The sequence below is a fragment of the Fukomys damarensis genome, unplaced genomic scaffold, assembly GCF_012274545.1.
Source record: "Fukomys damarensis isolate Sample0158 unplaced genomic scaffold, DMR_v1.0_HiC HiC_scaffold_20, whole genome shotgun sequence".
Classification (NCBI taxonomy): Eukaryota; Metazoa; Chordata; class Mammalia; order Rodentia; family Bathyergidae; genus Fukomys; species Fukomys damarensis.
The window spans coordinates 14,515,687-14,533,058 of NW_022900932.1; the positions used below are offsets into that span (position 1 = coordinate 14,515,687).

Here is a 17,372-nt window from a genome sequence, read left to right on the forward strand (position 1 = left end):
TTTTTTTTTTTTTTTTTTGTACCGTGGATCGAACTCGGGACCTTGAGCTTGCGAGTCAGGCGGCGGAACTACTGAGCTAAGTCCCCCGGCCCTGACCCTCTATTCTTTTTCAAAACGTTTTCTCCTGAGGCTCCTGTCATCTACTACATCCTCAGCCATCGCTTCTGTCCACCACTTTTTCAGCTCTGTTCTCACCTCAGGCTCTGCCAGTCACCTACACATGCGCTCTGCATCCTCGACCTCTCCCACGCGCATGCCCTGTATCGCTGCCCCACTGAACCCTGCCATCGCCCAGAACTACCTCCCAGCACAGTCTCCTTAAATGAGGGCAGTCCGTATCCTTCCTGTTCTCTTTTGCTTTTACTGTGCTCATCTCCAACTTCACTCTCAACTCACTTTCTGTGGATTTATTTAACAAATACTAATTGGGAAACTTTGTGATTTAGCACTAAAAATGGACATGTACTCTGACTTCACAGATCTTGTAGTCTAGCAGTTGATGAAATAATAGCACAAAGAAATGTAAAATTGCTCTTTTGCCATTACAAAGAGTATGCTTATGGATAACTTCTTACATCAGATGTGCAGGAAATGATAGTAGAGCTGATTTCTGATGAGTGGGTGGCCTAAGAGCTAAGCATTGTAGGAGGCTGGAAATGCTTGTGCAAAGGCCCTGTGGTAGGTAGGAGAAGAGGCAAATGGTGAATGAGAAAAATTGAAAGTTCATGTAACTGGATTCTAGAGAGAGAAGGAGAATATAAGATAGAGCCAGAGAGGAAGAAAAGGGATAGCATATTCAAGACCTCTCAATATGTCAGGGCTTTTCATTTTCCTTATGCCAAAAGCTGTGCAAATCATTTGAAACTCTCTGTGGAGGTGCCCTCTCCAGCTTATCTGGGTATCCTAAGAATCCAGTCCATTGCCCATGGAATGTGGCTGCACAGTATTGCATTTGCTGAAGCTCCAGATCACACGGCCTGTGACTCCCTTAAACGTGACTCTGGGGCTGAGGTAGGGCTCAGGGACAGATTATGTGGAGCATGTGGGGAGCCCGAGGTTTTATCCTCAGCACCAAGAGAAGCCAACCAAGAATCTTACATATGACTCAGTCGCAGTTGCTCTCCCATCCCGAAGCCTCATCTCTTTTAAATAAAGTGTTGTCCTTCTCAGTGCCATCTACTGAAAGCAGCTCTGTATTTTCCTTTCTTTCACCTTGAAGACATTTATTCTAATACCGTTGTGTGGAGGCTTGGTTTCCTGTGACTCGATTTACAGTACTCTTGTTCACATGCTTTCATACATCAGACGCCATAAATGCAGGTGTCCGTAGGGTTTGCGCTTGCAGTTTTACTAAACAAGCCTCTTGGGTGCAGAATTTTTGTCATCGTGCTGAGTTATGGTTATGCAAAGAGCATAAGGAGTACTGGCTTTTCAAACCAAACGTGTTTCATTCTTTCACTGTGTGCGACAACCTGCTGAAGTTCCTGTCTGGTAACCACCCAGTCCTACTGCATTGCTTCACAGCTTGAGAACCCCAGGCCCAGAGAGACTGAGTGCCGTCCTTATGAGCTCTTTACCAGACCCCCGTGCTGCCCCCCACGCGAGTCAGTCACTCTAGTGCCTTGCGCCTGTCTTTCCCTACCAAGGGTTCACTCGGGTGGGCCTGGACAGTCAGGAATTATTTCCTTTCTCTGGATTTTCCACTCATCCCTTCCTCGCCTCTTCCCATCTGAGGAGTTTGCAACCAATCAGGGAAATGATGTTACTTCTACACCCGAGACTTCCTTTGAAATCCATCCGGGAAGTGTCTGTCGTGTGTGTTGCCTTTCTGACACCCACAAGAGACTCCTGAGCGATTTAAACTTCTAGATCCCGTGCCCGTAGAGGCAGAGGCCAGGACTGACTTAGCTATTTCAGCTTTGTATTTCCCCATCTCTGACTCTGGGCCTTGCGCTTAGGAGTTCAATAAATGTTTGTTGCAGTTGTTAAATTCACTGGGCCAAACATTATAATTTAGAGGTTGGAACAATTTATCTCTCAGAAACAAAATGTCCCCAGATTGCCTTGCCTTAGGGGCTCTCACATCTATTTTTCCTGCATATAGTAAATTTTATTGTACATAAATTGTACCTCCATTAAAAAAAAAGTCATGTGCCTTTGGGAGGATCATATATAGAAAATTGTCCCTTTTCTGAGCAGGGTCTCTGTTGGATTCTGACAGAGGCTGGATTCTACTTCAAACACGTAGATTCATTAATTAGGGTCATTTGTTCTGCTGTGAGCCAAGGAGGACGTGTAAAGCCTGCTCAGGAGAGAATTAATTTGTCCTTTTCTCTGTACTTTCCGGAGTACTCCTAGCAGATTCTCCAAGCCTGCGGCCTCATACATATGTTCTGATGGGCTAATTGTTAAGGCGACATTTGTAAATTAATCTCTGACTTGAGCTAAGTGGTTTCCCCTAATGGCTTTCATTCAGCGATTCTCACTTTTGGCCATAAGTCAGCTTCCTTGGAACAGCCAGTGAGTGGTAGAGGTGCCTGGGCTCCCCTCGCCCGGTTGTGATGCGCTGGTCCTGAGCGGGGTGAGGAGGGCACCTCTGTTTGGAAAGAGAAGCTCCCTAGGTGATAGGATTCTGGCACTAACTAGTTTTGTGAGTCTTGGATCCTAGGCCCTCTTTGAAGGCCCCTGTATCATCATGTCACAGGCTGATTGGAAGCATTTGGGCCTCAGGCTGGCATCCGAAGCCAAGGTCAGGGACAGTCGGTGGCCCGGAAAAGCCCCCTTTCCTGTTTCAGTCCCTTCTGTGTCCACGTCCCTGAATCATCCCTTTCCCATGAGCTCCAGTAACTGAAGGGGGTACTCTTCAGGAGGCCATAGTGTTTTTCATTTGTATGACATTTCCCAGGCACGTGCAAGCTCTTCATGGCCCTCTAGGATTTCCATCTAGGGAGAGAACTTTGAGCCTCCCTTTCACTCTGTTCATCACAGACTCCTTGTGATAAGGAAGACAGATTTTTGTTGTTGTTGTTGTTTTAATGCGCTGTGTGTGTTCCTTGCATTCTTCTGTGCAAACACGTGTCATGTTTCATCCTGAGTTGTGAAAATAGGTGAGTCACAGGCACCATTGTTCCTATGACATTTATCAAATTGCTTTTGTTTTTAGGAATCAGGCACCCTGGAAATATCATTCCCTATTTGGTATTACCACACAGCAAACGGGTGTTTTTGGTAAGTCAGAGAACACAGCAGCTGGTACCATAATGGGGAGCCAGGGTGATGGGGTGAGGCCCGTCGAAGAGAAGCTGGACAAGTTTGGCAGGCTACGGTGAAAGTTAGTAAAGTGGTGTCTTGAGGGGCAGCACTCAAGATGGGACCTGAGGTGGCCTTTAAAGAGTTTCAGTCTTCCTTTCCCTGAGACTGTGGATCCCCTGAGGTTGCAAAAGGACTCTTTGAGATTGAAGAGAGATTGAGACAAGAGCACCTATTGTTCCTGCCCTTTTCAAACTTCTCCATGCATTAGTGACCCAATAGCCAGTAGCTTGTCCTACAGCGGCTACACCTGTACTGTACAGCACATTGCTAATCGATGATGGCCTATGATTAATCTAATAAGGATGACTGTAGGAAGAGTGTATTTCCTGACTTCAAGTGCATTTCACATTTTTGTTTCTCTTGGGGCTTATACATCGTGTAAGGTGACTATTTGGTGCTCTGTAATGGAACTGTTTACTGTTTGGGCTAAAATTAAATTGTTTCATGTTCTCCAATTTTTAAAATTTAGAGTAGGATTCTCAGAGAGTAGGGATTTATTAAAGAGTCAGAGAGAGGGAGAGAATGAACTCATCTTGCTCAGTGGCTTGGTTAGGCCCATGTGAAAGTCAAATCTCTGTCCCTGTTTTGGGGGCCAGTTCCAGGGGTCGGCACCTGGATCTAGGTTGACAAAGTAATCAAGCCTGATGGGATAAAGAGGCCTTTGCACATTTAACGAGTACATGCATAGTTACCTTTATACTGCAAAGCAAGCGTTGGTCATTTCACGCACGGAACCAGATGACTGTGGATGGCGGTGAGTGGGACACTTTGGACTCCTTGTACCACCTAAAGAGAAAACCCGGCAGAACATGTGGACCCAAGCATAGGTCGGTGGACAGAGCCCTCAGTCCCTGATGCTGGGAGGAGCCCCGGAGGGCATCGCCCTCCCTGCTCCCCTCTGCTCTTAGCCTGAGAGATGCTGATATTTGAGTTCGCATCTCAAGAAAATGACAGGATTTCTCCCTCCTCAGGTCACTGGCTGATTTGGCTAAATAAGCAACACATTATGCCCATCACAGACACCTAGTGGGGGCAGCTGGGACAAATTAGTGCCAGTTACTTTGACCATCCTGATGCCAGGAAACCATCTTCGGTGCAAGAGTATGAGATCTTAGTTCCTTACAGAATGATGTACAGGCCACTTTCGAGTGTTTTTCCTTTGCTTTCCTGTGCCTGGGGTTTTTGTGGCATAGGACTGTCTAGCCAGTCTGACAAGAGCTCAGCATTCACAGACACGCACATGAAGCCAAATGGATAGGGATTAGTCTCGGGTCTGCTGTTTATGAATGAAGAGGCTTTGCCCAGCTGCTCTGGTCACACCCCTTCCCTTTGCAGCCTTTTGAGAATGAGGTCGGGCTGGGATCTAAGTGCTTAAGTCTCTGAAATAGCAGCACAGCTCCAATTTAATCTTAAACTATTTGTTTTGCTGCCACCTTCAGATAACAGAGAAAGAAAGCAGAGGCTTGTTTTTGCTTTTGTTTGTGTTTTGTGTTTACCTTTGCAAAGAGTGTAGGAATGAATGCACGGGCGAGGGAGGACTTGGAGGTAACCGGTCCAGAGGGATTCTCCTGGGGGGCTGGAGGGGAGAGTTTCCTTGGATTCAGCGGGACCATGTTTTGGTTTTTAAAACCAAATGGAAGAATAACATAAGCCCTGGTGGTGTATTATTTTAACGCTTCCTTTTATCAGGAAATTTTAGCAGTTGCTATGAAACTGCGTATTTCTTTTACAATGCCCAGTTATTGTGATTGTTGTCTTCTGTACTCTGTAGTCCACCATTCCCCTCCCAGTGCTCCATGGAGTTGTGCAATGTTTTAAATGAGTTTCTCATGCAGATTTCATTTCCCACCAGCTGCTTTGGCACACACTCAAAATACTAATGCATGTACATTTTTTTTCTCTTACACACCCATGTGTACACATATGCATTCCCACACTCATGCACACAGCTTGATCGTGCCCTTAGCCAATACCAGCAGAATGTCAGCTTGTAAATGTTCCAGAATACACATTTCTAGACTCTTTAACCCTAGGACTCTTTAAAATTTTCACATAGCTAAAAGATAACTTGTTGACTGGCAGGCAGGGACTGTGCCTAATGGTTGTGTTTATTTTCTGTTCGGAGGCTTAATTGTTGGCTGTTAGCTTCTTTTTAACCATCCTTTATTTGCATTAATAGTCTCTTCTGTGAAAGATTAAATAAACACTTTGGAACCTTGAATGAGGACAGAAGTGTCAGTATCAACCTAATCTGTTACATATTCATTTGATAAACTTCTGTGTGACAGGTGTCCATTGAAGGAGATGGCAGGCTGTCTTTTATAGTAAGGGTGATTAACTCTGAGTGAGGAGTCTAAAGAAGGACTGTCCTGTAACTGGGCAAATGCATTACTTAATTTGGGATTTCCTAAGACTTTGAGAAGTGTTATAACCACATGGATATATAGTATGCATCCAGTGAATGTATCAACATCTATATCTGTGGATTGTATGTGTGTAAAACCTACACATGTATATCCATATGAACATTTGTACAAGCCAATGTGCGCTTTTCAGATGGATACTTCTTTTTTGGAGACACCAAGTAGATTAGTGGCTATCTGAGGCTGCAGGGGTGAGATTGGGGATTAATTTCACAGGCATGAAGTATCAGGATGTTGAAGATTTTCTGAAAGTAGATTATGTGGTAGACTTACTACTTTTGCATTTACTAGAAGTCATTGAAGAGTTGCGTGCTTAGAATGGGTGAATTTTAATTGATGTCCCTGTATTTGAGTCCCTTTAGATCCTACGTTACAAATAATCTGAGAAATTGCACCACTTGCTTTTTTTTTCCCCTGAGGTTTGTAATGACTTCAGTTGCAGAGAAGCTGGACCTTGAGATAAACAGGGTCAGACAAAAACCCAGTGCTGTAGGATAGAAAAGTCTGCCCTGACCCCTATTGGCAAGGAGTGAGGTTGCTGCCCACTGCCAGGTAAGGACCAATGTCAAGGTAGCCAGGGAAGATTTCTAAGCAGGTGCCTGAAAGCACCTGGCACTGTGTTTCAGAGCTGCTGCTGCATGCATCAAGAAAAATAAGCATTCTGATGTTCCACTCGTAAGTGATGACATCTTTCTTTTCTTTTGCAGGTTGTCTTAGTCTTTGCTCTCAGCATTGGTGCACTTGTAATATACTTCATAGATTCGTCAAAGTGAGTATTCAAATACATTATCTGACTCTCTAAAACAAACATGACCCTTTACATTGGTGAATTTATTTACCTTGACACTCACCGTTACAAGGACCTCCTAAGTGTGGGAGGCTTTTAGAGGAAGGCAGGGCTGTTCTGTGCTGGTTTTCTGAATGGGAAAGAAAACTCTCTGAAGGCTGCACTGATTCTGCTGGCATGGGAGGGAGAGGCGTATGGGGTCAAACCATCTCTCTGGCTATTCTTATTTTTAAATAGCTGTTCTCTGATGAATTATTTTCACTGAAGATGTCAAGAAGTTTAGAGGGCTTTGATGGAAATTTTCAACCTACGTGAGGGTGACAGTGTCCACAGGTGCGAGTTTCAAACTGTTCTAGCCATGTTGGTAGAATTCTTTTCCTATCTGGGTTTCCCATGCTTTGACCTTATTGGGGGACAGATGAAAAAACATGGTGCCATTCTGTCATCTGCTAAGCAAATATTCAGCAGAAGCATGGCACCGTGGTACTTCTTGACTTGTGAAGGTAAGAAGGTAGAACGAGGAGTTCACGATGACTCCTAGGGGTGGAGGACCCTGGCCATCTGAGGATTCCGAGAGGGGACCTGGTGCAGATGCTTGGGACATTCATGCTGAATGAACTGGTGCTTCCAGGTGAGCCTGGGTCATTGATGGTGAAGACCTTTTGGGAAGCCAAAGAGCACTGACCAGGGGCTGCTAGATCACCAGTGGCCCCTTTGCTCTGGTTTCTGTGGGTGTCATCCCTGGGTGCATCATTTGTTCCATATGCTCTGTTGTAATTTTGAAGTTGACAGTGTCTAGGAAAGAAATTGAGCTGGAGTTAACTCCGACTAGCTTTTCTGTTGTGATGTGAACTTGCCTACTCTGGCGGAGTTCAGCGGCCTTGAGCTCATTGTCCTCATTATCTGCTTCGAGAGTGCCTTTAACTCTTTTAACTCCACCCCTAGTGTGGTTGGAGACCAGACTTTGATCCTAGGAAAGCTGCTCAGTGTCCTTGCTGATTTGAACTCTGAGCTTAGTGTGTTTTTCCTGTGGCTCGGGATGGTGGTGATTTCGTGCACATTTAAACTTTAAATTTCTCAGAGCCATTTGGTCACTGGCCAGAGGACTTTGTGTATTTGGGTGCAGAAGTCAAAATGACATGTCAGGGAAAATAAAGGAAAAAAAATTCCCCTCTAATCACCTGTCTGGGAACCAGTCAAGTCTGAGACTGAGAGATCTTGCAGATCATCCTTGTACAAGGCTGGGCTGCCCGTATCCACCTGGAATGGAGAGGGTCCTTCAGACATCCCCAGGGGATGAGAGTACACAGGCCCTCCCCATGAGAAACCCCTAGGCAAGAAAGAGGAGAGCTATTTTCAGCCTGGAAGACTCCAGTTGGCATGTCATTGAAGGTAAGCCCCCTTTTAATATTTACTCTTACTCATTCTAGTTCATATTTGAATTAAACTGGAGATCTTCTAAAGCCCTTGGTCTTATTTCTCCAATCTCTCCCCAGGGGTGTTCTCATATGTCGTAGGGTGTGTACCCTCTCACCTCCCATGCTGGGGCTCAGGAAAGAGGTTTGAACATGTAGTCTGTGTGCCCCAGAGAGAGCACGCCTTTATACGGAGGTGAGTGTGGTGATCTGTTGGAAGGACCCATGCCAGGGCCATTCCTCCCTTTCCCCTTTCCTCCCTTTCCGCCCATCTGTATTTCTTGGAAATAAAATGCTCTTGTTAGATGGATCTGGATTGTGTTCTTTTTAAAAAATATTTACTAGGAAACAGTCTTTGATTCTGTAGATTCTGGTGTTCTTGTCTCCATGGGGGAGGATGGGGAGGGATGAAATTCCCCAAGGCAGACCCTTTTCCCTAAATGCCCTGCCTACCTCCATGGCCTATGGATTTACTTCTGACTCTGCTAAGCCTTGCAGAAGCTGGCACTAGGAATCCTCCCTAATTCTGGCTTCTTGCATGACTGACGAGGTGTCCATACCAAGGCTGACCTTCAGTCTGGTCCTCAGCTTTCCCGGCAAAAAAGGCCAATAATCTTAGAAAAGAGACTGTCCTCGCACTCCCTGGAGACTTCCCTAGCTTGGTCTTAGCTTCAGACTTTCTCGCTTCTGAATCACTATTTAGCACATTTGTTTATGAGAACACATAGTGGCTCTTTATGTAGCCCCACGCAATTTCATTTGTGTCACTTCACTTGGTCCTGAGACTGCGTCCCAAGATTCTGACCCATCAGGGGCCCAGTCAGCGGCAGTCAGCATAAGGGTGTCTTCCTCTTCCTGGAGAAAGTCAGCAAGGATGCTCTGTTCAGTAAGGGGAAGAATTAAAGTAGAATCTGTAAAGCCAGCTTTATGGTAAGTCCTCACTTTTGTTCCTGAGAACAAGACCAAATTATCATCAATCCTAAGGAAAAGATAAAGTGAAATTGTATCCATGTGTAACATGCCAATGGCAAGAAGTAAGATAGTAGAATGTCAATTCTTGAAATCTGTCCTCATTCCAAATGTAACCCGTCCTACAGTCATCCTTTGGCAGGCCATGGAGGTGTCTTGGAAAGTAGCTTTAAATTTCTCTTGGAAATTATACTAAACCCTCACTCTGGGAAGAAGTATCTCGTATTCTTGAGATGAATTTATCCCCTTCAAATAAGCCAATCAGGGGTGAACTCATTGGGCCAATGTGGTCCATGAAATGGCTGTCTCCGTGTGTCTTTACCAGAGCCAGGCTCAGCAAACTGGAAGGGAATATCCCATCACACAAGTGACCCAGACCCCTGAAGTCACATGGAACACAGATTAAAATAGAAACCGGGCACCAGTGCTTGGCCTCAGAGCGAGCCAATTTAGTCCCTGCACACGGTGAGGAGACTGGAAGGTTATTTAGCTTCTGTGCATTGGCAGATGGGTAAGGCAGTTCAATAAATATTGTAACACTGGGTTATGATCTTTTCAACCTTTCAAAGCCTGTTTTACTACCAAGACGTGTAGGATAAGTCATTTCCAAAGCATTCTTCCCCTTGCATAGCTTTCCTTCTAAATTCAGAGGTGAGACAGACAGATCCCCGAGTTGGTCTTTTTTCCATTTAAGAGCCCTTCTTTGAGTCTTCACTTTCTCAGAGTGATCACTGTGGAAGAATCTTTTGTGTAGCCTCCAGTGATTACTGTCCGCCAAGGACAGGCTGTCCTCAGAACTCCTGGAGTCGAAAGCCAAAGAGAGTTGCATGTAAGCTGGGTGTGGTGGTGCATGCCTGTAATCCCAGCACTCGGGAGGCAGGAGGATCGCTGTGAGTTTGAGACCAGCCTGGGCTGCATAGTGAGTTCCAGGTCAGTCTCAACTACATAGTGACAGCCTGTCTCAATAAACCAAAGATTCTACTGCTACTGTGTTGAGCTAATGCTTCATCTTCCCCACAGCAGAATCTCTGGAAATGCCTGAGCAGGGGGAGATGTTCCAGCACATCTTGGATTGACACAAATGTCAGCGCCCTCACAAACGCAGAGGACTGCGACATTCACTGCATGCAGTAACCCTGTCCCCCCAAATATCTCCTCCATTTAGCTACCCTAAGATGGGTATTTGTCCAAGGAGCTCTTTTTTCTTGTTCTTTTTAAGAGGCTCCCTGCCCAATTTATGTCACACATCACTCCAGCTCCCTACTCTGACGTCTGTCAATGCCCACGCTTAGACCTTTTCTCCCACACACTCTGATCCGTATGAAACAGATTTTTTAAAAAAATTGTACAACCAAGTCAAAAGTGCTCTTCAGTGCCCTGGGAGTGCTAATGTCAACACTGTTGGTTCTGTCCTTCCCCTTGACACAAGCATGGTAATTCTTACCTAATAGATACAGAAAAAAAAAAAAAAAAAAAGATCTGCTGTCAGCATGAAGGCAGGATTCATGGAATGTGTAATGCAGCTTGCTTCCAGAATTTCAAGAGAAAGTGCGGAGAGGCAGCAGCTCAGAGCTCTGTGGATTTGCTTTTTTTTTTTTTTTCTTTTTTTCAGGAGCATTCTGGGAAAGGATGACTCATACATGTGAATATATTTATTTTTTCGATTCATGTTTAAATGCTGGTCCTTCTTAGGCTACGGTTATGTGGATTATGAATATTTAATGCTGGTTATACTGAAAATGAAGGTCAAGTCCTGCTCACTGGTGACTTCAAGGCAGGCTCTTGTCTCTGAAAGGCGCCGCTACCTGCTGTTAGCAGAGTAAAGCTGAAAGGTTACACATTGTTAAAATTTTCCTTAATGACTTTATCTGCTCCAAAATGGCTGGAACACAGTTAGGGCACCTGCTGATTTTGCCAGGCTCTGCTCTTGGCTGCTGGAGTTGGAGCTGCTGTTTTGGGAATATGGACATTAGAAAGGAGAAAAGGATCACAGCACACATTTTATAAAGCGTCTAATTCATGGGCTTGATTGCCAGGGTAACAGTAGTGTTTTGGCTGGAAAATGGGCTCTCCTCAGTTTATAACTTTTGCTCTGATATTCATTCATTCATTCATCCATCTTGCATGTATTCTGTCATTCATTTTACACTTATTCATACATTTTGTATTTAGTCTTTCATTTGAAATATCCTCAGTGTGATAATACTGAATATTTTCTGGGGGTAAAATTACTTATGCTTAGGTATGGTGAAGGAAAACCACATTTAAGGCCATGATGGAAACTGACCACTTTCATAGCCTCTGAAAATAGATTTGACACCATTGATGTAATGAAGATACTCAGAGTATTAGCAGAACTCGTTAGCCACTTCACAGTTTTACCTCCCATCTCCACATCCCTCTCCTGAGAAATTCTCTTTCTAAAGGGACCAGAGGCAGGTACTTGGAGGGAGCCAGCCTTGCGGGTAATGTGCAGTGTGTGAGCTACAGCCCAGCACTTTAAAATAAAAAACATTTGCAATCTCATTGGATTCTCTAAACGACCTCCTGTGACCCTTCCCACTTTGTAGATGCAGAGACCAAAGCTACAGAATTTGCCCCACATCGTCTAGCTCACAAGCATTAGAGCCAGGATCTGATTCAGTTTCCTCACCCTGAGCCATCTTTGTGACGAGTGTCTAGAAATGAGTGAGGCTAGAGATTGTGGAAGTAACTGAAGAGGGGGTTTGGCGTGGAGTTGCAAGAAGGTGAGGTGACTTCCCCTTGTCCTGCCAAATCGGCTGTGTTACCCTTTGTTACCCATGCCCCATTGTTTCCCTAGGAACTGTGTCTGCAAAGGACAGTGCTTCAGAGGTCCCATCGTGGGCTTTCTCCCTAAGGTACGACCAGCTCATGTGCTGTCTGACATCTGTCTGGGCCCTCTTCCTTCCTTCCTTCCAACGGCTTAGTAAGACCTTCTTCTTTTGTTATCTGTGGATGGCAGCATCTTATGCTGTGATATGATTGAGTGAACAATAAACAAGAACAGTTGGTTGTTGCTCAAGCCCCTTCCACCTGGAGGAGGCCTTCTGAGTGGAAAGACTCCTTAATCTCCCATCCCTAGGTAGCTCTCCGTGCCTATTACTTGGCATGGTAAAGCAGGTAATGAGAGATGCCCTGATCCCTGACTCATTGTCTCTGTAGAGATTTACAGGATTTAGTGGGTTTGTTGTAGTTTTGCTTTCTGTTGCAGGATATTTGTATTCCTAGAAAGTTAGTGTTGTCGAGGTCATGGACTTTAGGAAAATTTTGACCCCAAAGAGGTTTCTATGGAGGTTATTGAAATGATATCCTTGGGTAGTCAAAATATACATGGAATGTATAAATTTTTTAAAGTTAGTACAGTAAAAGACACATTGCCATTAATTCCTCACAAACTTTGTCTCCTCCCTTCAGACACGCTTATCTTACTCTTGTCACTTTCTGAAGCAGCTCTTCTCTTTATGGGGTATGATAAAAATCCAGTGACTGCTGCTGCCTGGTGCCATCTGAAAATACTTCCGTGTGTTTCATCCACCTTATTCACTATACCTGGTACGGTGTGACTTTTGGCTTTTCCTCAAAGTCCAAAGGATCCAAAAGGTAAAGGTTTTGGATCAATTCAGGACATCAAGTCACCCTGCCTGCTCACCTGAAGACACTCACGAAAGAGAACTTCTAGAACTGCTTCAGAAAGTGGCGGGAGTGAAGGGATACACGTGCTTGAAGCAAAGGGGAATAGTTCGAAAGGGATTAGTGGCAGTCTCTCTTCTACTCTCATGATCTTTAAAGGAAATACTCACCATTGTTTCCGGTCACACCTCGTAAACTGTCGAGAGCCATGCCACCCTGAGTGTGCCCGCTGTCCTCTGAAGTGAGGCGGCTTGCTTCTCCAGTTTTGTTCTCACTGACTACGTACAAGTGTCGATCCGGTGCCTTTCGTGTGCCCAGCTCATGGCCCACACCTGGCAGAATGGAGCTCACAGCTGTGAGAGTGCACTGCCGACCGTCAGGCGTGGTGAATGCTGGCTTTCCCTGGAGCCATTAGCACGGCCCCACCCCGCAGCATGACCAGTTTCGTGTGCCCAGCTCATGGCCCACACCTGGCAGAATGGAGCTCACAGCTGTGAGAGTGCACTGCCGACCGTCAGGCGTGGTGAATGCTGGCTTTCCCTGGAGCCATTAGCACGGGGCAGCCCGTGGCACAGGGCAGGAAGCTCCTCAGCTTACTCTTGGTTCTTAGTTCCATTAACAAATGAGGCCTTTCTAGGTGGTGTCCTGAACGATTCTCAGCAGCACTCTGCCTCGTTTGAGAAGTCATGGGATGTGTTGAACCTTTGTGGAGGAAGTCACACAAATCACCATGTGGGCAAATCATCTCCCTATTCTTTTTCCTATATTATCCCCACCCTCAGTTTTCTCCATCCCCCTGTGACATTTTTATTGCCAGCCTTTGGTTTGGAAAATTATGGGTAGGGAAAGTTCAAGGGCAGGATGTTCAGAACAGCACCGCACATCTGTGAAGGGAACACAACAGGAGAGGCGGCAGCTGTTGAAAGAATAGCGCGCCAGTCAGCTGGTGGAGGAGCTGAGCCTAGGAGGGGCAGGGAGCAGAGGTGCCTTGGGGCACCGAGGCTGTAAATAACTCCCAGTGGGAAGCCCTTGTCCTCTTTCAGAGTTCAACCTTCCAGGGCACACGTACTTATGTGGGAGGAGTCCTAACTCACCATTTCTACCTGGGCTAGTTTTTCCAGATTGCCACTCTTCTATTAATTGGATATACATCTTCTACAGAAGACAGGTGGGGAGTATGCCAAAGAACAGAGTCAGCGTCTGTATGCCTTTGTTTCCTGATGCATCAGATTTGGGGGACAGGACCTGTTCTTTATGGGGGCAGATTGGCTTTATGTATCTCAGATTTCTTCCTTCTTATTTTCCACAGTGTGACACAGGCTTGGCTTTCTTTCCTGTTTCTCACTAGATGTCCAGGCATCAGGGGCCACAGCATCCAAAAGTATCCAGGGAATAGTGGAGCTCACCCAGGCATTTCCATGGGTAATGCTCGGAGCGGGAGGGAGGCCTGAGCTAGAGCTTCCAACTTTGCTACAGAAGACAATTTTAGGGTATAGTTACTCTTTTGTATCCAAGGATTCAGCCAAAATTTAAAAACATTTGAAAAAAAATTGCATCTGTGCTGAATATATAGACTTTTGTCCTTATTCCTTAACATTGCAGTGCAACAACTATTTACATTGTACCATAAGTAACCTGGAGATGGGGCAGAGCTATTGGCAAAAGCCAGAGATCTTTACTCCAAGTCCAGGCTCTTTTCTACTTGATCTCTTGGGTCTTTTATTACTAAATTAAAAAGAAAAAGAACAAACATGTGATCACCTATGCACTGATTACGAATGCATTACTGACTTTTTATGCCAAATCTGGACTCTTGCACCTTGGTGTTGAAGGAAACATTAGGGCCAGATAAGAACAAAGATAATCACAGGTAGAAAAGATCCAACTCGGCTAGGTGTATCCTTGGGATTAGTTTATTTCATCTTCACTGGCAAAGAGGCCTTGAGTTCCTTGATTTTTCTGACCCTGCTTCTCTCTCTGTCTCTGACACCATCTCTCTGTCTGTCTGTACTATTTCAGAGTGGGGGTGACTGAGAGTTCAGCTCCGTTATGGAAGACTAATGAGGCTGAACACATTGGCTTGGCCTGTTTGGAACTTGTTATGCATTACTTTTGAGGACATTTTGCCCAATTGCTCATTTGTTTTCCCTATAAAAACACTATCTGATAGCTATGTCTATAAATCCGTATTTACTCTACCCTCTAAAATTAGAACGAATTATTTCTGCCCTTCTCACTACCCTCCACAATTTAAAAAGGAATGTTTTGAATGACCTGACACTCTCTTAGCCCTCTCCCTTCTTTTAAAACAATCAGTGTTTTAGAACAAATGAAGGAACAGCCTGTCTTCCCGTACTCTGCTTCCCTACTCCATTTATAGGTGGGGCATTATCCACTCCACACACACACACACACACACACACACACACACACACACACACACGCGGGCGCGCACGCACACTCTGCCATCTCAAGTTCTTTGAAAAGTGATTCATGGATCAAGTCCCATGGAGTCCTGCGTAGTCACTTTGCCATCTCTGCAGTTGATATGGGTTTATACCATGAGAAGGCTGTCTTCTCCCCAGTGGCACAGCGTGTCCTTGGTCCACAAGCACTTGTGCTCTCAGAAACTGCCCAGGGTGGGAGCCAGCTGGAGAAGGAGGTGCTGTGCCTCAGAACAACAGTGTATTCAGACACAGCGGGGATCTCAAGACCAACATGGTTTAGAAGGCACGAGGTGGGGCAGCAGCTGTCACGGTTTCATCATGGGGTTTATGAGTTGGAGGAGATGTGACCTCTTTATTGCCTCTTACACCCTTGTCCTTTGTCCTGACGACCTGACAGATTGTAGCTTTGGGGAGACCCTGGTCAGTAATGAGTCATTTGTGGTTTAAAAATAGAATCCCTTGCAGCAAGGACGCCCTTGGGACATCTTGATGCATGTGTCATAGTTGGAAGGATTTGGAAGAATGGTATAGGTCTGTGTGTATGTGTGGGGCACAGGGACAATGGCGTCTCACCTGTAAGTGGAGTTGGGAAGCAGAGAATGCTAGGATTGGCCACCAGCTTCGTCCTCATCACAGACGCAGGCAGGCTGACATCTGTGTCCTTAAAGGTATCAGGCAAGTACCACATCTCTATAGAGTCCTGACTATGTGCAAGTCGATTTTCTTGGTGTTGGAGGATTCTGAACACTGTGTGTAAGTGCAGGATCTTTTTTTTTTTTTTTTTGGTACCGAGGATTGAACTTGGAACCTTGGAACCTTATGCTTGCGAGGCAAGTGGCAGAACCATTGAGCTAAATCCCCGGCCTACAATCTTTTCCATTAAGGTATTTGAATTATGTATGTTTCTAAGGGTTACGATCTTTATTCATCAACACAGGAAAAGTGTGACAAAACAATATAACAAGCGAGATATCAATAGGCCATATATTATCCATCACTAAGATGGGCATTGCTAACATTACTGTTAACTTACCTGCTGCAGACTGAGGAGCTGTAAAGATAGTTGGATGCTGTGGATTGTTGTGGCTCTATGGGAGACTTATGAGTTGAGGACACAAAGAACTCAGTCTCCTTCTGACCCCAGGAATCCTCAAGAAGGGATCCTCGTGATGGCCTGCACTTTGACACCATGATCCTTGTTTTTAGGAAGTCAAGCAAAACCCTGCCTTGAAATCTGACAGTGAGAGTAGGAGTTAAGAATGCCCCGGGGAAGGCAGAACAGAATCAGAAAAACAAGCTATCCCCGTGGCAGTAATATTTACTCTCCAACTCCACACGATTAACATCTTTGGAAATTTCTAGAAGTGGAAACCAAGAGTCAGTGCTTTGCAGGAGCCTTGCTTAGCACATACAATGCATCTCAAGGGCAAGATTGGGAGGAAAGTCAGGAGGCTGTGCCTCTGATGCAGGCCACATGCAGACTCAGATGCTCCTCCGACCAGACCTCCCCTAAACTGACCCCAGGGCCACACGGTGATTTTCCTGGTCCCTATGTAACTTCTGCCTTCTCTTCCATAAAGGTTATTAAGAGTTACATTTTGTAGCTGCCTTGGTATACAAACACATGTCATCGAGGCAGTATTCATTATTTTAATATTTTAATTACTTAATAGTCATTGGTATTAATTTTTTCTTCTGCTTATAAAAAGTTAATATGAAGACATTTATGGGTCCCTAGGAGTCTGATTGCCCCTCAGCTCTGTGCCTGCTGTGTCTGATGGAGAAGTTGGCTCTCTTTCCTCTCTCCCTGTTCACCCCATCCTTCTGAAAGTTTTCACAGATAAGAAAACATGCTCAGTGACAGATGCCTTACACCACACCTTTCCCAACGTCATAAATTGTTTCAGATGGGAAAATAAAAATAAACATTCCATTTTAAGCCCTGTCTTGTCTTGTGACTTGACTTTGGGAAATATTAACTTCAACAACCTCACATTAAAACAAAACAGATAATTTTAAAAAGGCACCTGTGGGAAAAATTTTAAATACCTATTAATCTTGCTTTTATGCAGTGTTTTAGAAAAATGCATGCTGACTCTATCTATAGATCTGAAAAAGTCTTAAGGTTTAAGAAGCCTGAGCCACTGTAGTAACAACAACAACAACAACAACAACAACAACAACAACGTATTCTTTATGGGAGATTCGCAAGCCCAGGTAGACCGGGGAGAGCTGAGGTTATAAATGAGTGAGGCCAATCTGGAGGGCCAGCATGAGCTGTAAGCTTGGGCTTCCCCTAAAGCGGCTTCCATCCCCGGCAGCTTGTCCCAAGTGGAAATGCAGATTCATGTGGCCACATTCGCCAATG

The 17,372-nt window shown here is 45.0% G+C and overlaps 1 protein-coding gene across 39 annotated transcripts in view; it reads left to right on the plus strand.

Annotated features, from left to right (window-relative positions):
- Nucleotides 1-17,372, plus strand: part of Kcnma1 (potassium calcium-activated channel subfamily M alpha 1) — a 709,412-nt gene that overhangs the window by 338,449 nt on the left and 353,591 nt on the right. For all 39 annotated transcript variants that reach the window (XM_033766495.1, XM_010607512.2, XM_033766488.1 and 36 more), the window contains one exon: nucleotides 6,443-6,504. In XM_033766495.1, the coding sequence (XP_033622386.1) occupies nucleotides 6,443-6,504 (62 nt within the window). The remainder of the gene's footprint in view (nucleotides 1-6,442; nucleotides 6,505-17,372) is intronic.